Source organism: Papilio xuthus, unplaced genomic scaffold (assembly GCF_000836235.2).
Source record: "Papilio xuthus unplaced genomic scaffold, Pxut_1.1 DF827679.1, whole genome shotgun sequence".
Lineage (NCBI taxonomy): Eukaryota > Metazoa > Arthropoda > Insecta > Lepidoptera > Papilionidae > Papilio > Papilio xuthus.
In genome coordinates this window covers 5,893,086-5,919,550 of record NW_013530970.1, presented here as the reverse complement: position 1 = coordinate 5,919,550, position 26,465 = coordinate 5,893,086, and the positions used below count along the sequence as shown (strand labels likewise).

Genomic DNA, 26,465 nt, shown 5'->3' with positions numbered 1-26,465 from the left:
GTTATATTTTTTTAATTACCTGCGGAAGGAGTCGACGACTACCGCTATTAACAAATAAGATTGAACTGTATACGATTGTAATAAGGGTTAGTTTTAGTTTTCACATTTTTTTACGCTTTTTGGTAAGATATGACAAGTCCGCTCTGCTCTCCGCCCCGGTCTGAACGGACCCTTATAAAACCGATGACGTATTAAGCTATTTCATCTATGTATGTACTTTGGTTCGCGTCTGACGTCACACTTGGATAAACATATTGCTCTCTCTGTCTCTCAATATAATTGTCTCATCAGTGGAAACAGTCTGTTAAAGTCGAATAAAAAATTTTTATCCAGATTTTCTATTCATTTTACGTTCAACATTTCGTTAAGGCCTATTAAAACGTAGTCGAGTTGTTCGCGTATTGAAATCACGTTGTTCCGTACACTCGACATAATTCGTAGGGCTTCTGAGAGGCTGCGGTACATGCACACAGTGCGTGCTTCAATTAAAAAAATCCCTACATTTATTTTTATTTATTGCAGAATTGACGATATGTCGGTCTGGAGAACTAAAAACATGGTGCACCGAACTCGCATAGAGCACTAAGGATAGGGAGATGATAATTTAATTCTGCCCATATTTAATTTACTTAGGCCCTTCGTACACAAGGCAACATAAATCTTCGAAATTAATATCGTATCCTTGCGTCGTAAATTTACCGTAGCGCGTACTCTTAACGCACAACTACAACAGTTGTGATATATCTTGGAGGCTCTTAACTTCGCGCGAGTCGCTGCGCAGAACACAATTTAGGTGTAGCGTGGCGTACCGAAAGGCTGGGGAAGGTACTGCGCCGATGACCTTGGACCGCCATGATATTTGATAAGGACTATACTTTTTAATCTTTGTATACAAACAACAAAAATTTTCATAAAAGTGTATACGGCAATGGAATTGCTCCATATATTGAAAAAACCAATGTTTAACCGATTAATTTCATTTTAATCGTCACATTTTCTTGAGCATGACTGTATAAATTAAATAATAAAATAAACGTACTAAAAAACCGACAAGTATGAATCGGTCACGACTTTAAAACCGTTATAGCTAACGCCTGTCGCACACAAAATCAAAAACGAACCAACAGCAGCGAAGCGATGGTATAAAGCAACAATTATTACCAACGTTCATCAGATATCATACAAGGGTGAATCTAATATGGACCACATTCGTTTGTTTTTCGCTTTGCTTTTGTTTTTTTTTATAGCGCTTTGCTAAACTATATACCGCTTTCTCGGCTGTGTGTTACAGGCACAAGTAACATTCTCAAACGTTACGCTACACACGCTAAATTTTCATAAACCCTAACAAATAAGGTGACAAAGTGACGGAAAATAGAACCAAAAAAAGTCAGGTGACATAATACTGAGGTGGGATTCATCACTTACCGTCATATAAACGCTTTGTTTTGTCTTTTATTATATAAAAAACTATCATAGAAGCGTTGTTAAGTCAAAGGCAATTGAACAAGACAAAGCTTATAAAAATTCTAAGGTTATAAAATATGTGTTGCATCGGCAACAAATTAAAATCCATATCCTCGAATACGCAAGTTGATTAAAAAAAAACATTTTTTATATTATCTGGGGTAGACCAAATGTATCCTGTGATTAAAACCTAAAATGTGTCAAAAGTAATAAAGGATATACTTACTACATCCTGAAAGAAAATACAAAATTATCCTGTAGATACTATAAAATATTTGATAAGAAAAGAGCATTTGCATTTTTGGTAAAAAAAAACAAAAAAAATCCCATAACAATTTATAAAAAGTAAAAAGAAACATTAACAATTGGTTTCCACTGCCGATAATAATAAAAAAGAAATAAAAAAATCAAAGTAATTTAGTTTTTTTTTATTATTGTAAAGTAATGAATTATAGTGCGTGAAGTAACAATAAAGCTTTAATTATTTAATGCGTGCGTTAATTATAAAAGTGTACATTTACCTGTTCCTCACTTAAATAGAACTGCAAAGAAAACACACACAACAATGTAGTAACAAGCACATACAGAGTCACACAAACAAACACATAAGCCTAGAGACACACTACACTAAAAAGAGTTACAAATATTGAAAAAAAATCAAAACTAAAAATTACATTACACAAATCATATTCTTTACTTTTGACATATTTTCCCATTTAAAAGTAATTTTGTAAGATATAACTCAAATGTGTAGTGTCTCTCTAGCCTTATAAACATCGAAATACACAATGCTAATTTAACCGTAGGTCTCCACTACCTAACAACCATTCAAAGGCAAATTATCTCAGTTTCATACATACAGTTGTTCTGACAGTGGAAACTTACGGTAAAATTAATGTTTTAATTCTATCTATACATCAAAATTAGCACACATCAAACTTTTTATATTAGGTTAAGCGAGCAAACGGCCAACTGAATTCGCTGAAATAGCGAAGCGACCGCTGCTTATACACATCCGCAATTACAGATGCGTTGCCTACCTTTCACAGACGGAGCAGGGGACGCACAGAAAGGAAATTCCCCTTACTATACGTCCACTCTTCCGTCAAACTTCCTTAGGGAAGGGATGGGAAGGGAAAGAGGATTAAAAACTAAAATCTACGAAACACATAAAAGGGGTCAAACGTTCTTATACAAATGGAAATTTTGTCATGTAATTTTGGTGAAATATGTTAAGATTATATAATTTATTTACGATGTGTTAGTACATTTTATGTTTTAAAAAATATAAAAAATTAGCTCTCAACAATTGGAACAAAACAAGTTGGAACATGAGTGAATGTTCCTTGTAATTAACAAAACACTGCGTACTTATTTCTGTCTTTCCTGTTAGTACCAATCATACAGTTTATTTCTAACTTAGCTGCGCAGTTCTTAAGCACCTAACCGCACCGTAATCAGTTTGGGATTCCATTCCCGCGCTATTCCAATATAATTTTTCAAATTTCATATAATTATTCGACACTTTTACTATAAAGGAAAACATCGTAATGCAATCTGGGTGTACTGCAAAGTCCAAAGATATGCGTGTAGTCAACCGACACTAGGCCAGCATTGTCATGGCTTAGTCACCCTTAAGATAGGCTTCTAGTATCTTAGTACGTTTGTGAGTGTAAAAAAATGTATAAATATACTAGCGGACCCGACAGACGTTGTCCTGTCTACACGTCTTTAATTAATATGAAGTTAATATTTGATGAAAATTGTGAATCTAAACCATTCCCAGATCCCCTAGAACACACACAAAAAATTTCATCAAAATCAGTCCAGTCGTTTGAGAGAAGTTCAGTGACATACACACTCACAGAAGAATTATATATATAAAGATACATTTTTACACTGTATTATATTTAATACTTATATTGTTTTTTATTACTTTTACATGTTTGATTGCCATATAAATATTATTATTCAAAGCATAATATACTTCTTTTGTTATCATTAATATATACTGAACAGTTGTCACGTTATTTTAATAAACCTGGCTATTAAATATTCTGGATACGTCATTTAATAAAAGAAAAAAACATAATAGTTTTAAGGCTTTTGCTATTAGGCGTTTAGCATATTATATTGTTACGTTTAATAAAACTAACTTTTTTTAATCGTGTAATATTTCAGTATTTTGAAGTAATTAAGATTTTTTTTTAGTATATCAGACGATTTTGTAAAAAAGTCGACATACGTAGATAAGATAAGAATCGTTATAAAACGATCGGCGTTGTAATATAGGCCGATAAGTATAGTACTATCCAAACTTTATGTCGGCTCACAATTTTGGACATCACAACTTTAGGTATCGGAGGGAAAAAGATGCGAGGTGTACACACGTGCACTCTTTCCATAGACCATCAGTATGCCCACTTTTTTACGCGTTCTGCGCAGCGACTCATGCAGTGTTCAAAGCTGCCAAGATATTTGTAAAATATTATACTTATAGAAACAATGTGTTAGCTAGCCACGAGCCATCACAAACTTTGAATCTTATAATATTTATTCGCAATCCAGACTTCCCCGCTGTTATCGTACATAATCCGGCGATAACATTACTATTGTTAATTACAACTAAAGAATTAATATTTAATATGTATTATTAATAAAATAGCAAGAATTCAATGTTTATAAAATAAATATGTTCATTGTTTTCTTCACAATTACCTATTGTTGACGTGAATTAAGCTATACTACATTTAATTTACGGCAACATCTGTTAATGCTATTTCCTTGTAGCTCTTTCAATCAGTAAAATATATGTATAAGTACATCATATTACCCCCTATGTATCCATATTATGTGCCTTATGTCAAAGGATTTTTATAGATACCAAAATTGTACATAACTGACCCCTTAAGATACGTGTCCATTGGCCCGCGCCGGACGCGCCGGTCGCATCGCACGCACGGATTCAACGGATTTGTTTTGTCTTTCTATGCGGGCGGCGCGTACGGTGAATCCGGCGTGGCCCAATAGACGCGTACCTTTAATCTATTTAAAAACTGGGATATGTATTTTGTATGAGTGTTTTATTATTGGAGATTCAGTTTCTTTTTTTATGAGTTTTTTATGTTTTAAAGATATGAATGAATAAAGTCATATATATGTAATTATGTTGTCAGTTATTATATTAATATAACAAGTGAGAATTCTCATACATACCTGCTTATGTCTAATTTTAGAGGATGCCTGATAAGCCGCTTCTAGTTTTGGATTACTTGGTGCTTTCTTTGGTCTTGTGTTCTTAATACCTAATGACTTTCCGAATGGTGCAAACCAATATCTAAAACAATTATGATAAACATATAATATATTATAATATAATTTTTTTATTTATTTTTTTGTGTAATCATCATATTTATTTATAAGTCATTGTCCTGTCAAACAAACTCCACAAGCGAGTAACTCAGGAAGAGAGACACCTCTATAAGCGAGAAAAATATTATACTCCTTACATCTCTCCATTATCCAGGATCAACTCTATTATGATTTGTTAATATATTAATGTAGCTTCTTAACATCTAATTATATGTAAACATTATAACTTAGGATCAATACATGATTAAGAAATAAATATTTAAATCTAATAATCTATACAATCAAACATAAGGAAGTTAAATAATGCAGTCAGTTAAATATTAAACTATTACATATTTAAAGGTTTATAAGTGAGTGTGAGTGAGTTAAAAAAAGAATTTATTGTAATTGCTTTCTTATTAAGAAATCTCAATTGCTTAAATATTCCAGAAAATACTTTAAAAAACATCAATTGCTTTTAAAATTAAATAGCGTATTAATATCCTTATTAAATTTCGAAAATTTACTATGAATTTTCGAATTATTTAACTTCGAATATGGCGCGATTTCTAAATAAAAATTCTATGATTTAGAAATTAATTTTACAAGTGGATTTTAATACAGGAAGCATGCGTGATCTTATCAGTTAGTCTCATAGATAAAACACATTGACTCATTGAACGTGAAATAAGGGGAGCATCGAGTCATTGGCACACATTTTTACCTATAAAAAGCACTCAAGTGTAATACTTACTTTTCTAACATATGTCGTATAATTATAAGTACAATTGCCAGAGGTATAGGATAAAGAAGATGTGTGTGATCATTTAAAACTACGGGTTTATCAGGCCCTGGAGCCAAATCATCCCAAGTAGTATTCGGCGGCAGCCAAATATCTTCGTCCCAAAATTTATCTAATAAGTATCGCAACATTGTCATTTAATAATTTTAAGCACTGTTGTGTTTACACTGTATTGCCACTAGTTTTTACAAACAATTTAATAAAAATAAATATGAAATCGCTTCAAAAATACACCTAATCGACTGATGCAGTCGAACGAAACGTCAAACTGATTGAGCGACAGTAGAGATTTCACATTTACAGTTTACAGTTTTTTCAGTTGAGTTCTAAGAATACCAACATGAAAATATGTGGTTATTTGCAATACACTGCGTGTTTTAGTAAAGACGGAGATTTCAAAAAATCCATTTTATATCTGTTCCTATTTTTTGAGGGTATTGCTTTTATAGTTTGGTTGAGTTTTTTTCATCATTAGACCAAACCTTTGTGGCATTAAATGAGTAATTTCGATCTCGTTAATTTATGGAGAAATCGATTTAAATTGGAAAGTCAAAGTGCCCCTCACTCGACTGACTTTGACATTAAATTAAGAAGTGACAGTGACGTTTGACGTTAGTATCTCAATATTTCATTTTCAAAATATCTGCGTTCTGTGTATAAGTATCGTGGATATTTTCTTAGCAGTAAACACAGCAACACAAGTCAAATTTTATGACAATTTATTGAGATAATGTTATTCTGCCCAACGTGCGCCAATATTCTTATTGTAGAAGAGCGGCCTGAGAGTGGTTTACGTTACGCATGTAACACGTGCCCTTATGTATATGATATTAAAAAAAAAGTGTCTTATCGGACATTCCCTAAATTGAAGGTAAATTAAGAGTTCAAATATATTCTCATATTCTATCGTCATCCATATTAAAAAAAATCATTGATTACAACACAAACATTACTCATTTTTACTTTTATTAATTTTTTTAATTTAATTTCTAGGAACTTGATTATATTATGGGCGGAGCTGCCGCTTGGGAGAACGTGGATTCTACTGACGCAGTTTGCCCTAAGTGTGGACATGGTAGAGCATACTTCATGCAGCTCCAGACTCGTTCCGCTGATGAACCCATGACCACATTCTACCGTTGCTGTAACCACGAATGTGCACACAACTGGCGTGATTAAACTCCCAATTTGTTTAAAAACTGTTCACTGAGCATGATTTGTTCGAAAAGACTAAAGTTTATTAGTAGTTTCTTGTGTAGACCTAAAACTGTGTCAGTGAAAATGAAGATTGATAAAATGGCGGAGGTTATAAAATGTTCGGAAGAAAAGGCTTATGCAAAAGCTGCACAATTCCTAGAAGATGGTCATGTGATCGCTGTACCAACTGATACCATTTATGGGTTAGCATGTAGCGCTAACTGTCCACAGGCAATCAAAAAGTTATATGCAATAAAGGGTAGAGATTCTGCAAAGCCTGTCGCTATTTGCGTAACTTACATTGAAGATGTACGAAAATGGGGCAACGCAGAGCACTTGTCTGATGATTTACTACACACTCTACTTCCCGGACCAGTTACAGTGGTTCTTGAAAAAACGAGACATCTCGATAATCCATTCTTGAACCCAAAAACAATTAAAATTGGTATAAGAATACCACAAAATTTGTTCATAAATAAAGTAACCAAAATATTTGACAAACCTATTGCCTTGACCAGTGCCAACTTTAGCAATGAGCCGTCTACATTGTCTGTTAAAGAATTTGAACATTTATATGGTCATTTAGGAGCCGTCTTTGATGGTGGAGTGTTAAGTGAAGGTTTAGAACGGAATAGAACAGGCTCCACTGTTGTTGATTTGTCTAACATAGGCACATATACAATTATAAGGAAAGGTATTTCATATGATAAAATTGTTACAGTTTTAGAAGACAATGGATTACGCAGTATTGAATAGCTTATTTATTTTATCTACAATAAAGATATTGTTAGTTTATGTTACAAATTTTACTATGCCCCTTAAACTTTAAGTAACTTGTTCATCGTTTCGTATGTATAAATGGAAAAAGCTATTACAACTCCAAGTAATGCTAAAACAATAGAAAAAAAACCAGGTTTGAAATGTTTTTTTATATTTCTTATTTACAATGATATTTATTTACTATGTCACACCACATATAAATTAAATAAATAGTTGCAATAACCCGCTTGATCAAAAAAGCTGATAAGAAAATGAATAGCTGTCTTTATCATGTTAAAGTAAACTAAGAAATAATCAAAAACTGAGATTTATATACTTAAACTAAGAGGTTTTCTAGATTCAGGCAGTTTGTTTTCCAGTTTTTGCCATCTCTCAGGTGGCCATACAATGTAAACAGCTTTTGCAGTGATCAGTCCGAGAGAAACGGGTCCAAAAGTGTTGCTGTCCAGTGTGTGGCCTGTGTGATCACCTTCTACCCAGCAGTGCCCTTCCGGAACTTTAACGTATCGGTTTTTGTAACCCATTGTACTGACAACATCTCCTTGAAGTCCTACCACACGTTTGATTATCTTCTGCTTTGGATTTTTGGGAGAAGTTAGGGATATTACATCACCTCGTTCGATTTTGTAGTCTCTAATGGCCCATCGTGATAGAAAAACGTAATCAGTATTAGTGGATTCTGGATTTAATGCCGGCTGCATAGAAATACCTTCAACTTTTGCAACATATCCAACGGTATCTAAAAATGTTACACCGATGGGAATACCGAACAGAATTGATCTACAAACACTTTTGAACGACATTAAAATAACTATAATTTTAAAGTCACACTATTTTAGCTTCATACTCGACATTCGAGTTTGTTTGTTACTTTCTTATTTTAGTCATACTGTACAGTTTTGTTCTAAACTTGCTCTTCTTTTCCTTCTTTTGGATCTTTTGGATGGTAATGACACTGACAGTTGATACATCAAACAGAAATCGCTACATGTCAAATAAAATTGTAACGGTTACATTGATCCTTGGTCCGCAAAATATTTCATATCACATTCAGTTAAACGTTAAAGCCGAAATTTTTTCTGAAATAAAAATCTTTAATATACAACAAAATTAAGGAAATCTTCAACTTTGCCCCTATTATCTACCTTTACGCTGGGTAGGTAAATAAGACTTTTTTAACCTACATAAAAATTTGACGTTTAACGTGATTTTCATTGAAAAAACCGAATGAGAAGTCGAGAACTACAGAATCGAAAATGCAGGACTAGGATGAGGTAAAAGCAAGGACAAACTGAAAAATTGTAATACTATTTAAGTTCTGAAATTAAAAAAAAGTTTATAAAATTTATTGTAGCCATATTTTTTCATGATATATGCAAATGAGTCCCAAAAACTGGCAAATCATAATAGGAATTTTGATTTCTTCTATATGTATTAAATGAATAAAAACCTCGTGATAAAACAACATGTACATTTTTAGATATGTAAAATCGTTCTGACTTAAATCGATAAACCGATTCTCGTCATTTAACGTATAGTGAGGACGTCACTTAAATTTCCCAATGAATGACCATAGATTGTAGAAACTCAGATTGGATCTTTGCTTTATTACAAATACTCAAAAAGTGTTGATGCTTTCTGTAGTAAATCACAACCACCACCAACCAAACAGAAATTAAAGACATTTTTTATGTGTGTAGCAAGTACAATATAACATAAAATTAAGTCAATAAACAGTACTTTCAATCAGTTTGGACCCGAAAAACAATGTAGAAAGGATTGACGACAGATGGAAGTGTCCCGTGGTGAAGAAAAACTTACAACCTGCATAATCAGCTGTCAGTGAGCTAGATCATCTGTCTTTGTAAATATAAAACCTAAAATAATCATAACAATTCTCGCGTGATGAAGTGAACAAGCACGGTACGATGTAACCCCGACGTTGCTTCAGCCGAACTTTGATGTAGACGCAGATATGGGATAATAACCTATCAAAGAAGCGAGACGTTCGCTATGGCTGATCTTCCTTGAAGACCTTCAAGCCAAATTTCTCCATCACAACATCATTAAACATCAAAATATGTCCGGTGAGTTTCCGTTTACGGCCAAGATAGTCAGTCCAGTCAAGTGCAATGAGAAGCCTTGGGATCTATGGGTTAGTGAAATAGGACACTTGTCGCCGCGTCGTGACGATGACAGTGGGGTGTTCACGACGCCCGCGGCCGTGGAGCCAAAGGGCGGTGCATCGGTCCGCCGGGTGCACGAATCGCACCCGTACAAGGCGGCGGAGCGGGGCCAAGCGCGGTATCGTCGCGCTGGCGTCAACCGCCTCAAATACCAGAGTATGAGCCTACATGGACTCTTCCCACAGATGGACAATTTGAATGCGGCCGTGTGTCATATGTGTGGTGTTGTAGTGAAGTGCAGTGCTGCGTATAGACATTTGCTGGAGTACCATACGGACTGCGAGCCTATCCTTCCCCCGCCGCCGCCTGCGCCCACAGTCAAGCTCAAATCTACACCCAGCAGGAGCAGGCACAAAAAGGACATACCTCCACCTTTGATACCTCCTGACTTTCTCCCAAAGATGGAAACATCTCCAGCACACAATGCAACCGCTCCTCTGTCTAGGGTAGTGCTGCCACAGCCTGAAATGCAATACTTGGATGAACCAAGCACATCTACAGGAGTAACGGGGGAAGTACAGGTGAGCATGGAGAGCGGAGGATTACCAGTTGTTAGTATACAGGACCCGGATGAATTGCCTCTCGGGGAAAATATTACAGATGATATATTAGCAATAATGAATTCTGAAGGGATTCAAAGTGCAGATGACCTAACAAATGCTGCAGATTGGAAAGATATTATAAGAGACATCGGTAGCATGCAGGATATGAACTTTCAGTCCACTGACTCTCAGCAATCTCAAGACTTATATACATCAGTAGATGCCAACTCTCTTTACACTTTAGCAGATACAGATTTATCTAGTTTACAATTTGCATCAAACACACCTCCAATGCTATCATCTGTGATAGATACTAATGTTATCAATGCTCAAGCTTTAAAAGTGCCGGTGCCCAGCACACCTACAACAAAGTCACAGTCACGATCAAAAAATAGCAAGTCGAAATTTGTGCCACGAGAATACGATCCGAATAAACACTGCGGTGTCGTCACTGCGGAGAACCCTAAGCCGTGCACGAGGTCTTTAACGTGCAAAGCTCATGCGCTGTCGCTGCGGCGGACCGTGGAAGGGAGGTCGAAACCCTTTGATACCCTTCTAGCGGAACATAGAGCGTCAAAAGACCCCAACTCCGCCGCAGCGGCCGCCACGCCTGTCAAACATCATGTACCAGTGCATACAACACCCACACAATTCAACAACCCACCTCCCCTTGATCTCAATGATTTAAACGGTCTCGCTGCCGACCTGCAAGTCAACGACATTTATGCTAGTCTGCTAAGTGTTGAAGACCCGAATGCCCTACTGCCAGATACATCCAACATAACATCATTGCTCAGCCAACCTCTGCCGCCGGGGGCGTTTCTTCTACCCGATGACGCGGAGCTCGCCACCGACGTCCCTATACTCAGTATAGCAACGCCGGTCGAGCCCGAAGTAAGGCCGGAGTGTCCGCCGCCGTTGGTACCCAGCGACGTGTGCTGGTATTCCTCGTGTCCGCGGCCCCTCGCCCTCTGCACCTTCAACGCGTCGCACGCGGGTGGCGCCATCACCTTAGGAAAAAAATTCGCCACCGTGCGGAGTAATATTAAATCCTCGCTCAGCAGGACGAGCAAGTCCAGTGGCGCCTCGAACAATTATTATTATCAAAACGCGCTTTCCTTGTCAAAGACTATGCACTTGAACAATACGAATAAAGCTAACAAGCCGGAGGTGCGTAAACTCATAGTGACGTGTAGTGCAACAAGTGGGGGTAAAGACGTGCAACAGACGTTCAGTGATATGTTTGGGGGTAGCGAGGTGCGGCACACGCTCAACGGGCATGTGGGCCACGCGGAGCGCAGGCCCCGGCCAGGCGCGCTGAAGGCGGGCAAGCGGCCGGCGCCCGCAGTGCTGGACTTAGGCTTTGCTCTGGACCCGCTCCTAGCTGACGAGAAGTGTTAAACTGCCGTATAAGCAATCACCGGTTGTGTACTCATATATTTGTATATTTATTTTTCTGTAAAGAATCGAATTGCATTGTAAATGTTAAATAATCACGAATTTTCCCCGATGGAATTAAATGTTATCATAATGTTATATCTCATTTTTTTGTGGAGAAATGAATTAATGAAATGTTTGTATTATTTTGTATATTATTTATAAGAACTTTTTAAAATGGTTCTCCGCTGAGTGCGGCAACACAAGCAAATAAGAAATAAATAGTTCAGGATGGTTGTATTTTTGGAGATGTAACTGTTAATCACTGTTGATACTGAAGTACTGCAAGAAGGCCTAGGTTTAATGTTTAATGTGATGAAAATTTCCATGTAAAAATATAAATAGTATATAATAAGTCTATCCCTAATAGTAAATCGCCTCCTTTTGAAAATAAAGGCAAATACCTCAATAACTAAATGAAATTTTTACATTAATTTTGTTTCTTTGATCATCTCTTGCAGAAATCTTTAGGCAAGGTGATTATGTAGTTTATTTTAGCAATAATATTGAAAGAAATTATAGCAAATTTAACTTTTATTCAAGAAAATAGCAAGAGCAGGTACATAATGATATAAAACATCATATATTATTTGGAAGATGCTCACTTTCATACATAAAATATGGCACCAGAGTTATGAGGCACATGATATGAAATTTACAATCTATACAAATCTTATACTATATATATATATATATATATATAGTAGGTATATATATATATATATATATATATAGTAGGTATATATATATAATGGGAATCTCGGAATCGGCTCCAACGATTTTCATAAAATTTTGTATATAGGGGGTTTCGGGGGCGATAAATCGATCTAGCTAGGAATCATTTTTAGAAAATGTTATTTTATTCGTGTTTTATCGATAAATCAATTTAAACATAAACTTAACTTTTTCTATCGGTAAGATCGAAAAATATTATTCATATTTCATCATTTTATTAGTAATTCGTACTTAAATATAATTTCCAAAAAAACACAATTTAAAAAAAAATACCGAGCAAATCTCGTCATCCAGATTTTTAATTAATAAAATCGGTTTGTCTGTATACCAAAAAAACAAAACAAATTTTACATTAAACATTTTACACTTTATGTTACATAGTCGATTACAAAAAATATTTTTTTTTTCTGCACCGATTTGGACGGGATTTTGACTGAAAGGTAACTAATGGACGTGGGAATATTATAAGCTGTTTTTAATCCTACGCTGACAAAGTCGCGGGCAACCGTTAGTTTAAAATTTATCAATCAAAACGACATGTACAAATATTTTGCGCGAACAACGTCTGTGTAAAAACTGTTTATTCAATTCAAAATTGATATTACGATTTCATTTATAAGTGAATTCTGAGCCAATTCGATCATATGAAATAAACATTTTATAAATCAATTATTCATATAAAACTGCTATTTACGTCCTCTTTATTTATGTCTTCGTTATCACAAAGTTTACAACGTACATCCTCAACTCAAGAACTGCGCATATATTGCAAATGATAGGAGATAAACTCTTTTTATAGAAAGTAATTATCACTCAGACGAGTGTTATGTGATTTGTTTTTCACAATGAAAACAAACAGACTATGTTTTAAACAGATCCATATATTCTCATCATACTAAATCTACACTAAGTGGTGCCCTCAGTGCAGCGGTAAGTTTCTGAGATGTCACAGAAGTCAGAGGAAAACTACAACGAAACAATTTTGATTTTATTATAAGGAAAGTATGAGAAAGGTAAATATCTTTGTGTGCGTCTCCTCCATCAATTAAAGGTACAATTGCAGATATCTTCGGGCAGCGGTCGCTTCGCTATTTCGGCGAAATCAGGTGGCCGCTTGCTGGTTTACCATAATACAGAAAAAAATGTTTGTATAAGGAAGATTCGTTCATTGCGACTAACAAAGTAAGTTTATTAGGACAAGCTGTAAGTTTTGTAGAGGGAGAGATGCCAAATGTTTTCTTATACAACAAAAAAATCACGTGTTTTTTAAGGACAAAGTTCATGGTGCGTGATACTGAAACTGTGCGACTTGTTTGGGAGAAACCGTTTGCATCATGCGAGAGTCAAAATTCGGGTCGCTTTTATATGATCGAGCGCTTTCACCGAATTGTAATTAGTGGACTTATACATGCGAATTAAACCTGTTTTGTTTCTACTGAATAAGCTAAAGTCTTAATAATAAGACATGACGATAAATCGGATTGAATTTTCCTCCTTTAGAGAAAGATAAGAGTAGACGTTTTTGCTTCATCGAAACACTATTTTATTTGCTATAATAATCAAAATTTCGTGAAAACTTTTTGTAAATAAAATGTACTGACCATACGACGTTCTTACGGTGAAGGAAAACATCGTGATGCTACCTGCACATATCTGAGAAGAAATTCAAAGATATGACAGGGACACCGTGGTTGACTGTTGAGCTGATGATTTAAGAATACGTATTTACTCTGAGAAGTGACAAAATTAAACTTTAATAATGCCTGTCCTATGACCAGCTGAGGGCAGACAGAAGGCTGATGATGAAAAGTTGATCCAAATCATTAGAATGTTATTTGAAGTCGGGTACATAATGTATGGGAGATATGTACTGCACAATGGGTATCTTTTGGTAAAGTGAGGATTTAAAATTTGTTATTAATTGTATCCAAATTTCGATGATTAACATGAATTAGAATTCGAGTTAAGCAAAGTCACGCGTCTTAAGTATTGTTATCAAAGCAATATCTTATTTCGTTGTTAAACATCTTACATGAAACATGAACTGAATGTAAAGTGAAGCGTTTGTATACTAAGCAAAATAAATGAATCATACATAGAAAATTAAATCGGAAATGGACTGATCTATAAACGTTTAAATAATCACAAGTGGAATAATCCTGAATATCAAACGGCTTGGCTAATATTTAAAATCTACGTATATTTTTATATACGTAGATTTTTCGTCACGACAAACTACATTGTGGAATCTGTTCCGATATTTAATTTTTAGGGACCATGTTTTTGTGGTTCGTGTCTCGTTATCTACATATTGAAAGAAATCATAATATAGACGACAGGCGAAAAGTGGAAGTCATTTCATAGTTGCTTCGTCACGTCATGAGTGTACGTGACGAAGGTTTGAATACAGTGATTTTAGAGATAGGATAGAAAAGAATGAGAAAAGACTCGACAGGAGATGGGATATACAGGAAGGGAAAATATACTCTTTCTGTACGTCCTCTGCTCTATCCATTTATCGTAGGCAGCGACAACTTGTTGAAGATGCCTACATTCAGAAATCAGGTGACCGCTTGCTCCTTCCCAACCTTGTATTATTGAAGAAATTTTGAAAAATTATATTTTACTAGTGACATCTGTGAAATGTCTTTGGAAATTAAAGATATATAATTAAAAAAGTATTTCATAGATGGCGCTAGAAGCTTCAAGATCTTTGGCGATTTAAATTAATTTGAATTTAAGGAAAAATCAGATTGAATTTCAATTAGGGAGAGAAAACTAAAGAATGAAAAATTGTAATATTTAAATATATTGAATAAAACACTTCGTTGTATCATAATGTATTCAAAAGTACTGAACAAGAATTACACATTTTAAAACTACAAATTGTTTTATATGCATTTATATGTTTTGACACAGTAACGATAATTTGAATTAAACAAAAGTAAAGAATAAAACGAAATTTATTTCAGATGCTTTTATTTTAAATAAAACCTACTTAAGGCACAGAAATAATCCTTATAAGTTTTATAATTACCGTCTCTAGCTTTGATAACGATTTTTTTAATCTTATTAATAATAGAAATAGCCAAAAATAATTAATAAACATTTATTTTATATAAATAAAATGTTTAACAATATAATAGCTTAAACATAAGCCTAGTCTATAAAGCAGAGATTTCATCATTTCCTCTTTGACTTCACTTTCAGGTTTTTCGTCTTAGATTTCACGATACCTTTGAATTGTTTAGACGTTATAGCCTTTTTCCTGAAACAAAACATATACAGGAAATATATTTTAGTCCCAAATTTTTTTCTTTATAGTTTAGTTAGTTATAGTCTGTCAAACTTATGTGACCTGATTGGAATGTAACAATAAATTTGACAGTCCACTAGCGCCCTCATATCAATGACAAAAAAGTGTCACAACATTCTTCTTATACTGTAGCTGTCATGTCATGTTTTTATGCTATTTTCTGTGTCCATGTAAGTTTAACGTATTTCATAACTTTTCATCGGGTCATATATTTTTGTTTGACTATACTCAATCAAGGATTAAATTAAAAAAGAACTGACTTAGCATATACCGGGTCAAATAGTCTTATCGGTCTATAGACAATTTTATTGCCTGTACTTCAAACTTATTTGACTTGGAAGGAGACGTTGGATCTCTGTCAGAAAACACATGAAGCATTTACCTCTTATTCAAGTTGTTCCTGGAGAGTGGGAGATATGCGTAGGGATCAGGTTTGCCCTTCTTCTTGATATCTCCCTTAGCCTTCTTACTGCGGTACTCAGTGCCCGCTGACGTCACCGACGCACCTGAACCTAGGGGCCTGGAATTACGAGAAAGTTAAATATTATTTCTATATATACAATTTGATAATAATCAAAGATTAATACTATATAAAGACATTAGTTTATATACATTTTTAATACGATGACATTTTCATTTGAAGATAAAATTGAAACTAAATTTATAAAGACCACCTAAACTAAGTAAAACTAAAAGATCAGAAATTTTTACAAATAAATATAAGTGTCATCAATTTTTATTAAGTATTATTAAATTTGGATTAAATAAATAAGTTACTAAGTTACCAAAACTAAGTTATCGGCTGCACTGTTTTTATCTAGAGTCAAGTACCTGTGTATTCCTTTCCCACCAGCTTTGTATTTAGAGGCAGTGGAAGCCTTGCTCCTGATGCTGCGCCCGCTCTTGATGCTCAGGATGTCGTCGTAGCGTCGCTTGTTGCCGGGCTTCAGTAACTTTGATGGCTTGTCATCCGCCTCGTTGTCTTTCAAAAAGTTAATTTACATTTTATATTTATATATATACTAGCTGTCGCCCGCGACTCCGTCCGCGCGGGATTAAAAATAGATGTTGTCCGATTTTCAGACCTAGTCAATATGCTTACATAATTTCATGAGAATCGGTCAAGCCGTTTCGGAGCAGTATATGAACGAATATTGTGACACGCGAATTTTATACATAAGATATATATATTTACTTAGTATCAAGAGTAAAGAATTATTTTAGTCTAGATAAAAAAAAGTTGATTACAGTTCATGAATAATGCAACCCAGAATTTTAATAAAAACGACACAGTCTTTTATGAACACATAGCTCTTACCCACGACTCCGTCCGCGCGGAATAAAATCAAGAAACACTACTGTCTATTAGTAGTCCTATATCTGTCTCCTGGTTCAAAGCTATCTGCCCACCAATTTTCAGGCAAATCGGTTCAACTTTTCTTGAGTTATAAATAGTTTAACTAACACATTCTTTTGTATATTTATGATAAAAAACAGGTCTTTCTCTACACATTAGTTATATCTACCTGTATCATCAGTATCAGTATCGATGTCTCCACTGGGCCTGGGTTCCTCTTCATCATCAGACACATCATCGGAGATGATCAGTCTGCCATCGGCCGCTGTCTTAAAACCACCGGCTTTCTTCTTCTGCGCCTTCTCTTCTATCACCTTCTTCTTTGTTGGATCCGTTGCTGGAAACAGAAATAAAAAAATAAGAAAAGGGTGATGGCCGCTATCGAAAATGACGTTTGTATGGAACTAGCTGTCGTCCGCGACTTCGTCTGCGCGCATTTACAAGAACTTAGTAGCCTATGTGTTCTTTCATTCTATGGTCTATATCTATGACAAATATGAGTGAGATCCATGCAACCATTCTGCAGATTCAAGCAAACTCAAATCCATCCATTTAAACATTTGCATTTATAATATTAGTAAGAATGTACCTGTTATCTTCCTAGCGGCAGAGACATCAGCGAGATCCACAATCTCCTCCACATCGTCCTGGATCCAGGCTTTATTAGTCCGTTTAGCTTTCTTAGGTTTAGTCTCCTCGTCTAAGTATTCCATTTCAGAGTCTGAGTCTTTGAGGATGTCTTCCAATGTCTGTGAGGTGCCTTTAACAGCCATATCACCGTCTGAATCTGAATCTGTTTGGCTGCTGTAATAACAAAAGTATAGGTTAAGTCAAATATATATAACCTAGAGATACCTTATATAAAGCAGAAAAGTAAGAAAAAAGGACCCGGAGACCTTCCCGGAGTTCATTTCCTTAGTGTTACATAGAATAAAAAAATTACAAATTGATTCTCTAGATGTCAAACTTGTATAAAATACTCCCTTTATAGATAATACAGGATGTAGTTAATGTTTAAAAAATAAAATAAAAATAGGTTATATTAAAATAACTTACCGTTTTTGTTCTTTAACTCTCTTCTTTCTATTCTCTAATTTCCTGACGTTCCTCAATCGCTTGAGCATGACTTCATCTTCAGGTGGTACCAGCTTCTCTATAGTATCAGCTCCGTACTTCCTCGTCATCCTGGCGAGGAAGTAGCCCACCTCCAGGCGAGCGTGGCGCTTGCAGTCCTCAGACATCTTGGACAATGTTCTGAAGATGAGCGGCAGACTGCCAGCTAACACTTCAGTTGGCAATACTTTTGTGTACACCTGAAACATACAAATATACATTTCATATTTATATAACTATTAGTTGTCGCCCGCGACTCCGTCTGTGCGGAATTAAAAAAAAAATTCATTAGTAAATGTGTTCTTCTAGACTGTGTTATCCATCCATACATTTGCATTTATAATATTAGTAAAATTTGCTTATTAAAAAACTAAAAAAACTAGACTATAACACTCCAATGAAAAAAACGAATACATTGAAACCTCACTCATCAAACTGGGTTCTTTCGTTTAGACTTTGGACCGACAAATGAATTTCCATACATACAATTTCCATACATACAAACAAACATACGAGCCAAAAATATTATCATACACCAGTATAAAGAATTATGACAAAAAAGTACTCACTTTAAGAAAACTCATAGCACCGGCCACCACCTCTCTGTTGTTCTCCAGCATCTTGTGTGCGACAGTATCCAACAGAGTCTGCACCGTCTCCAGACCCATGTCCTCGGAGAAGGTGAACAGAGCTGAGGCGAGTGCCCGCAGTGTGGCGCACACCACACGAGGTACTGGTGCTGATAACCCTGATGATAACATCTCCAGGAACGATTTCATTCCTGGAATTGAAATGATATAATGATAATCATTTTAATACAAATATGTAAGATTTCTTTTATCAAAAAACATTCAAATTGAAGATTATTTAGTAAAGAGACTTAATATTTTTGAAATAAAAAAAAATTATATTTTATTTGATGTGGTTCAACTGGAACGTTATAGATACAATTTTTTATTAATATTATTAACAGGAAAAAATTGTATTTTTGTATCTAACTGATAAACTCAAAAACTACTGGACAAATTAAAAAAAAATCTAACATCATACCTACATTAACACAGTCACATAGGCTATATCTATTATATTACTAGATTTTTTGTATTTCACACCTTTTTACGAAACATCTGTCAAGAAACCATATTAAATACTTTCACACTACGAGAAATCTGCCCTAATGGTTCACTTAGAGTAGACTTATCTTAGTTCGGTGTAGTTTAAAGCTTAATTTTAACTTGATGTTAACCGTGAAAAAAAAACTTAATTAGTAGCCGGCAACCATTCAACTTTTTCTCAACTTTTAAACCTTCCCTAGAACTTCACGAACATTTCAATAGCAAGATAAATTCGTTCATCCATTCTCGAGTTATAACGAGACTAACGAACAGCAATTGATTTTTATATATATAGATAATAATTTATTTACCTCCATCCTGTGTCTTCAGCAAGTTGCCAACAGTATTAATAACATTGAAAGCACATTGTCTGCATTTAGAGTTGATGTCTTTTGTGCAGACAACACTCTCCGCTACAGCACTCTTTATCAACTTACTCTCGCTGTTCAAAAAGTGACTGCTGTTGATTAGATGCTCTATACACCTAGAAATACAGACCATTTTATTATATATCTTACTAATAATATATGTGAGTAGATGGATGTTTGTTCAAAGATATCTCCGGAACGGCTCAAAAGATCTTGATGAAGTTTATCTTAGACGTAGAACATAGTCTGGAAGAACATATAGGCTACTTATTAAGTTTTATCTTAATACCGCGCGGAAGGAATCGCGGGTGACAGCTAATAAATAGAAAATATCGTTAAATCAGAGGTTTTAGGAAAAATAAAAAAAAAAATTAAAGTTAGGATTTAAAAATATGACTAAAAGAAAAATATAAATTCATATTTATAGATGAACTAGCTGTCGCTCACGACTCCGTCCGCTCGGAATTGAAATAAAACTTAATTAGTAGCGTATGCGTTCTTCCAGATTAAGTTCTACATCTATGACACATTTCATCGGGATTCATGCAGCCGTTTTGGAGATACATTCTAACAAACATCCATCCATCCAAACCTTTGATTATATTATATTTGTACCTCAATCTGGCAGCTTTACTGCTATCAGCGACTTTATTCAAAGAATTCATTAGCATTTTCTTAATTTTTTTATAATTATCTTTAACAAACTGTTGACAAGAATCTTTCCCGCTTTTGAATATCTCTTCTAATATTCTATAAGCTTTTTTATGTTCCATTTCTATTAATTTAACTTTTTCCTTATATTTCAACGGTTTAGTTTCTCCGTCTTCTTCCATTTTATCTTTCTTTGCCTTTTTGTATTTCTTTGGATCATTTATAACAGTCTCGCACAACGGAAATACCCATTTATCAAATAATACAGCAATTTCTTTGTGAGTTTGATACAAAATTAATAATCGAATAATATCCAAGATGGATTCCCTTTGGAAGTGATTGTCTATGGAAGCTTCCAGTTGTGTTATTGCGTTCTTGTACAATTCCTCTCTGACATTCTGATCTGTTATTGTTAAATATATCTGAAAATAATATAAAAAGTTAAACAAATATAACAAATTATATAAAAAAAATCAAAATTTGGAATACATTTTTAAGATGGACATGAACAATAATATAATAAACTAAACTTTTATAATATTAACAAATTAGTATTAACTATTAGATTATTTTATACTAGCTGTCGCCCGCGTCTTCGTCCGCGCGGAATTAAAAAAAAGCTATTGGTCGCAGCGTAGTGTTATATATCCTAAAGCCTTCCTCTACAAATGGACTATCCATCAAAAAAAAAAAAATTCAAATCGGAGCAGTAGTTCCAGAGATTAGCACGTTTAAACAAACAAACAAACTCTTCCGCTTTATTAGTATTGATTCATTGTAAATATAGTCGAACCAGGATAAACGAGAGCCCAAGACAATTTTTCTCGCTTATAGAGGTTTCTCTTTAACCAGAGTTTCTTTCTTATGGAAGTCAAGCATCAAGCAGCAAGTCTGGACATTGATTCTAGCTCATAGAGGTTTCCTGCTTATCCAAATTCGACCATAGTGTAATATATTTCGAAATCTTAAGAAACTTTCTTATTTTTTTTAATCTAGTAATTTCAGCTTAAAAATCGATTTTTTTAAATATTTTAATTTGGAATAGGTTATTCATACCTGTATAGTCTCCAACGCTGCCAACCTTTGTCCTTCCCCTTCTCCACCTTTAGCGGGAGTCATATAAATATTCAATAATATAGGCAAATAGTTTTTAGCAAATCTGCCCAATTCCTTCTGATCTTCATCATCGTTAGAACAAGTAATTAATTTCCTTAAAGCTTGCATCACAGATAAACGAAATTCCGGATTATCTTTTAAAACATTGCCTAATACTCGAGCTATAGTTTTAAAATTATCTTTTATATCTTTAGGGTTGTTACAAAAACTAGGCAATAAAGACCAAAATTGGTTGCACAATAATTCGTATGTATGCGCTTTTGCGTTATCATTATTTTGTGCATATTCACGGGATTTTTTTCTACAAAATGTTGCCATATCTAAAATTTCTGTAGCGAAATATTTTAAATTGGAATTTATTATTTTCTCTCTGAGCACAGGTAAGAGCCAACTTCTATCTAAGTTTATGTCTGTTCCGTCTCTGAGAGGGATGTAAGTTAGGACGAATTCTGGTCCTAGAGCTTTGACGGCACACCCAGTGGCATATTCTACTTCTTTGTGATGGTTGAAATTGTGACTTTCCTTTCTTTCGTTAAGTTTCATCAGTAATGGTCCAAGTATGTAGGTTAATTTGTTATTACCTATCTGGAAATGTTAATTTTTGATTTTAAAAAAAGAAAAAAAATGGTACTCAAAGTTAAAGACTATACATATATTTCTCCTAAAAGTCAATAGATGGCGTTGTAATAAATCAACTTAAGTTGTTAAACAATCGTGTTTTATGATTAATTTCCACAGTTCTAACACTTTGAGAGCGTCAGTGGCTTCGGGGTTAAGCAATTGACTTATCTACAGGTCCTGAGTTCGAATGCCATCATATACCAATGTGTTTTTTACATATGTACATTTATCCGCCTTTCTTATAGTGAAGGAAAACATTGTGATGCAACTTGCACATATATGGAAAGAAATTTAAAGATTGTGAAGTCAATCCGCAGTGGGGCAACGTGGTTGGCAATGGCCTAGTCACCTCTAGCCTAAGGTGGGCTCCGAGCCCATCGGTGGGGACGTATGGTGAGCTGATGATGATGATTCTAACACACATGTAATGTACTAATACAGTTAGTGAAAACAGTTAATTTAGTTCATAATTGATCTGACGTCATCACTATGGTCTCATGTTACGCAGTCGCATAGTACTCACCTCGAAGCAGACAGCTAATGTCATTATGACATGTTTCAACGCCTGATTGAATGGATTGTCCAGTCCAGTGCCAATTGTTTTGAATATATTATCTATATGGGATTTATGTTTTATAAAACATTCCTCAGTCTCCAGTGCGGGTTTCACGCAGTCAAAAAGTAACGCCTGGAAAAAATATTAGCGTATAACTCCACTGCACTGACTTATATAAGGATAAATGAAAAGTAGCCTATAATATGACCGCATAAATCAGCTACCTTTCAGTCAAAGTCTCGTCTAATTTAGTCCAGCCGTTCCGGAGATTACCCGGAACAAAAGCAAGGCTTGCGGACAGACTTACAAAAATTAAAAAATCAATATTACATGCAGACACTCCGGTTTTATTACTTTTTATTTATTGTCGTTGACAAAACAGAGAAGTGTGACGTCATGTGTCCCAGCAATTTACTATATTTAAGGTTCTTTCCCAATCAAGATTAAAAGAATAATGCTGTTTCTCTCTAATCAAATAACTATGACAAAGACAGATACATTAATATGCTGTCTCTCTCTAATAGAATGTGTGTGACAGAGAGAGATGCATACCTTTAGAGCGTTGGTGGCGGCGGCGTTGATGTCGGTGACGTCAGAGTGCCACAGCTCAGTGACGCACACGGTCACGAATGCGGGCAAGTTCGGCACACACAAGTTCAAATCCAACCTATGTACAGATTCATATAAAATTAAACGTTTTTTTTTACTCTGTGGTATAAAGCGAGCAGGGAAATAGATGCCGCGCCATGAAAAATATAAAACTAGTTGTCGCCCGCGACACCGACCGCGCGAAATTAAAAAAATCTTAATTAGTAGCCTATGCAATCATCCAGACTAAGTTCTACATCTATGTCAAATTTCAAAGATAGATATTAACAAGATAAGAATTAATTTTTCACATCTAAATAAATTAGTCACAAATTGACAAAAATAAGCTACCTTAAAACGTTACCTTCAGTAGGTTGTAATAAGCTTAAGTTAAATTGACTAATGTTAGATAATATTCTACAGACCTAGCAAGACAGCACAATGCCTGCTGTACAACAGCAGCCCAGGCGAGGCTCTGTCCGGTGTCATTGGCAGGCGGGCGCGCGGCCAGCAGCGCGCGGCTGAGCTGTGCCGCCAGCACACCGCTCAGGTTGCCCCCCGCTAAGAACAGCGCGTGCAGCGTGTGCATACAACATGTCTTTATGTAGATGTTATTGTGAGCCATCAAAGACAGAATTGATTCACAGGTTGTCTGAAATGCAAAGGAAATTAAATTTACACAATCGTCAAGAAGTTTGTTACAAAGTTAGAAATAAACATTTTTCCATTTTTAAATCAGTATTTATGCGTTTTAACGTAAAAAATATGGTGCCATATTCAAAATATAACCTAAAAACTCTTGGTAATCACTCAAATTAGAAAAAACAATCAATATCCTTAACTAAATGCATAAAAAATTGAAGAAATATTTATGTTTACCTTAATATAATCTTTACTGAATACAGGTAAGACATCTCTAAGCATGGTCAGTATGTGCAGCACAGGACGGTGTCCGGAGAGCAGGGCCTCCGGCTTTATCTGTGACAGACAGTACTCTGCCACGCGGTTTGATGCCGGGTGCAGCTTCGGAACCTGGATTTAAGATGAATAAAAATTACAATGTTACTTTTTATCTCAAGAAAATACAGATTCCATAGGATGTTACATTTTTTTCATAAACTAAATAACTCCATCACACAATGCATATATATTTTTTCATAATTTAATTACAAACAAACAGCTAGTTATTTTCATAAATATATTTTACCTTGACTTTATCATCTTCTGTAGGTAACATAAAACAACTGCCGCGTAAAATGGCTGTTATAGCATGTTGTGCCGACTTTCGCACCTGGTAAAAGACAAAAGGGAAAATTGACATATTATCTTTTTTTTATTTTTGTTAACAAAACAAATAGACAAATTACGCAAAGATTAAAAACACAGATGATATAACAAAACAAATGTCTTGTAATAAAATTCAATAGAAATTGTACATTTTAATATAAAATCAACCAAACTTTTTGTCAAAAAGGATATACTCCTTTATGAGCCAAAGTGTCCAATTGCATAACCAAAAATATTTGTACAAGTGTGCATGTTAGTAATATTATAAATGAATATTTGGATGGATGGATGGATGTTTCTCTCTGATGGAGGTATCTCCAGAACAGATGAACAGATTTGTATGAAATTTGGCATACATATAGAACATAGTCTGTACACATAGATGGAGTAGAAGGCAACAATATTATTATAAAATACAACACTAACCTTAGGTTTAGAATGTAGTACAAAGGCAAGCACTGAATCAAACACTTTCATAGTTGACGAATCTCCCCATGCCGCATACTCTTGTGCTCGCAACAAAACAGACAGACATCCGATAATACTACGTAGTAATGTACCATTTTCACTCTGTGCATTTTTCTCCAGTAGTTCTATGAATATTGTTGCAGAGTCCGAGAATTGCTTCCTAAGTACCGCTTGTGATACAGATTTTATACCCATTGATAATAAAGATAGGGTTGCTACAAGACTGGTGTCATCTTCTGATGCTTTGAGGGTCTGCATCTGTAATATAATATATTGGGTGAAAAAGATTATATCAACCAATACATTTATTTGGTGTAGGTTCAAACCTAGATAGGTATAAGGCCTCATAGATATGAGGCCTTATAAAACTTATATTTCAGTGTTAATATACAATGTACGTAAACAGTATATAATTTCTCTCTCTTTTTGCTTATAATTTTACCAATATTTACATGTATGTGTGTTAAAGAAAAACAAATTTTATTAATTAGTATTCTAAAATGTAAAGTACCAATGCAGCAAAGTATTCAGTGGATGTCTCCTTGCCTCCTTGTTCTTTGATGACCTCGGTGACCGCAGCCAATACAGCCAGCATGTCTTTGTGGATTGCATTGTTAGAATCAAACCTATTTAACAATCTGTAAAGAAGAATATCATATCAAGGTATCATTATGTATCAAAATGCCATTTTTCTAAAGAAATGTTTTATGTGGTCATATGTGACATTGAAACATATTGACTTCATGATTGTTCTGAGCATTACATAGCGTGGGCACTTACTTGCTGAAGCTAACATTTGAACATTGACTCCAGTCAGATGCAAACGTCTGGAATGTCCTAAATGTACCAGATCTCATAGACCCTGTGTACTCTGTCTCTGTACCCTCATCACCACTCCTCATTGACATGGATTCAAAGTCTTTTGCTATAGCTAGCTCATTCTCTGATTCGGATTTCTGTTTGCCTGTACTGTGTCCGTATGTCATCATAGCATCGTGTTTTAGTACCGCCTGTTGAGTCAATCCAGTGCTTCCTAAGTACAAAATATTTTAGTGTTAATGCAATAATTAATTCTTCAAAAGTCAAGCTCAAAATAAAGAGGTAATTTAATAAGATATCTTTCGAAATCATTGAATTAACCATACCAAGATTTTCTTGGAAGAACCGGGATTTAGCCATTTCTCTGTATTTTTGTATCTTCGGATTTGAATTTGATGACTGTCCTTTTTGCCATCTTTTACCCTTACTTTTTCCTTTCAGTTTAGATCTAAATTTCCCCATTTTAGAGAATTAGTTGATATTATTTTAAAACTTTAGCACGTGTTTCCCTATTTTGCTTTAAGTTTTTATGAAAATAACATTGACAGTGACAGTTGACGGTTCCTGCCAATTTGCCAGTCTACCGACAGCTG

At 34.8% G+C, this 26,465-nt stretch overlaps 6 protein-coding genes across 8 annotated transcripts in view; 3 read left to right on the top strand and 3 right to left on the bottom strand.

Annotated features, from left to right (window-relative positions):
• Positions 1 to 5,883, bottom strand: part of LOC106118032 (ceramide synthase 6) — a 16,621-nt gene extending 10,738 nt beyond the window's left edge. Inside the window, exons 1-4 of one of the 3 annotated variants that reach the window (XM_013312589.1) lie at positions 5,573 to 5,883; positions 4,684 to 4,804; positions 1,989 to 2,009; positions 1,694 to 1,699 (exon numbers count right to left, since the gene is read on the bottom strand). In XM_013312589.1, coding sequence (XP_013168043.1) covers positions 1,694 to 1,699; positions 1,989 to 2,009; positions 4,684 to 4,804; positions 5,573 to 5,757 — 333 coding nt within the window. In that variant the 5' untranslated portion in view covers positions 5,758 to 5,883. The remainder of the gene's footprint in view (positions 1 to 1,693; positions 1,700 to 1,988; positions 2,010 to 4,683; positions 4,805 to 5,572) is intronic. The other 2 variants (XM_013312590.1, XM_013312591.1) reach the window with 2 other exon arrangements.
• Positions 5,884 to 6,204: 321 nt separating this feature from the next.
• On the top strand, positions 6,205 to 6,816 carry RpII15 (RNA polymerase II subunit RpII15). The gene is made up of 2 exons (XM_013312526.1): positions 6,205 to 6,491; positions 6,614 to 6,816. Exons 1-2 carry the CDS (start codon positions 6,351 to 6,353, stop codon positions 6,797 to 6,799), a joined length of 327 nt encoding a protein of 108 aa, XP_013167980.1. The 5' UTR covers positions 6,205 to 6,350; the 3' UTR covers positions 6,800 to 6,816.
• On the top strand, positions 6,817 to 7,612 carry Tcs1 (Threonyl-carbamoyl synthesis 1). Its single transcript, XM_013312524.1, has one exon. The coding sequence runs from the start codon at positions 6,833 to 6,835 to the stop codon at positions 7,571 to 7,573; it is 741 nt and encodes a 246-aa protein (XP_013167978.1). The 5' UTR covers positions 6,817 to 6,832; the 3' UTR covers positions 7,574 to 7,612.
• A 119-nt stretch (positions 7,613 to 7,731) lies between these two features.
• On the bottom strand, positions 7,732 to 8,536 carry LOC106117981 (mitochondrial inner membrane protease subunit 2). Its single transcript, NM_001312180.1, is given in 1 exon segment — positions 7,732 to 8,536. A coding segment is annotated over 1 exon segment (495 nt). The 5' UTR covers positions 8,401 to 8,536; the 3' UTR covers positions 7,732 to 7,905.
• Positions 8,537 to 9,185: 649 nt separating this feature from the next.
• LOC106117944 (uncharacterized) lies at positions 9,186 to 11,861 on the top strand. Its single transcript, XM_013312471.1, has one exon. The coding sequence runs from the start codon at positions 9,678 to 9,680 to the stop codon at positions 11,724 to 11,726; it is 2,049 nt and encodes a 682-aa protein (XP_013167925.1). The 5' UTR covers positions 9,186 to 9,677; the 3' UTR covers positions 11,727 to 11,861.
• Positions 11,862 to 15,585: 3,724 nt separating this feature from the next.
• Positions 15,586 to 26,430, bottom strand: LOC106117878 (RRP12-like protein). The gene is made up of 19 exons (XM_013312373.1): positions 26,199 to 26,430; positions 25,834 to 26,086; positions 25,565 to 25,691; positions 25,012 to 25,311; positions 24,506 to 24,589; positions 24,178 to 24,330; positions 23,724 to 23,950; positions 23,263 to 23,377; positions 22,678 to 22,842; positions 21,474 to 22,118; positions 20,382 to 20,839; positions 19,710 to 19,882; positions 18,853 to 19,064; positions 18,227 to 18,483; positions 17,760 to 17,974; positions 17,340 to 17,507; positions 16,645 to 16,795; positions 16,196 to 16,333; positions 15,586 to 15,765 (listed from the first exon to the last, which is right to left on the bottom strand). Exons 1-19 carry the CDS (start codon positions 26,332 to 26,334, stop codon positions 15,681 to 15,683), a joined length of 4,062 nt encoding a protein of 1,353 aa, XP_013167827.1. The 5' UTR covers positions 26,335 to 26,430; the 3' UTR covers positions 15,586 to 15,680.
• Positions 26,431 to 26,465: the final 35 nt, after the last annotated feature.

What these genes read in the sequence shown, in the direction of transcription:
- LOC106117944 (XM_013312471.1), top strand. Translation starts at nt 9,678, where the DNA reads ATGTCCGGTGAGTTTCCGTTTACGGCCAAGATAGTCAGTCCAGTCAAG.
- RpII15 (XM_013312526.1), top strand. Translation starts at nt 6,351, where the DNA reads ATGTTATTCTGCCCAACGTGCGCCAATATTCTTATTGTAGAAGAGCGG. An exon ending in GGACATTCCCTAAATTGAAG is followed by an intron (nt 6,492 to 6,613) that starts GTAAATTAAGAG and finishes TTTAATTTCTAG; the next exon opens with GAACTTGATTATATTATGGG.
- LOC106117878 (XM_013312373.1), bottom strand. Translation starts at nt 26,334, where the DNA reads ATGGGGAAATTTAGATCTAAACTGAAAGGAAAAAGTAAGGGTAAAAGA. An exon ending in CTGAATACTTTGCTGCATTG is followed by an intron (nt 25,312 to 25,564) that starts GTACTTTACATT and finishes ATTATATTACAG; the next exon opens with ATGCAGACCCTCAAAGCATC. An exon ending in GCATTGTGCTGTCTTGCTAG is followed by an intron (nt 23,378 to 23,723) that starts GTCTGTAGAATA and finishes ATCTGTACATAG; the next exon opens with GTTGGATTTGAACTTGTGTG.
- Tcs1 (XM_013312524.1), top strand. Translation starts at nt 6,833, where the DNA reads ATGATTTGTTCGAAAAGACTAAAGTTTATTAGTAGTTTCTTGTGTAGA.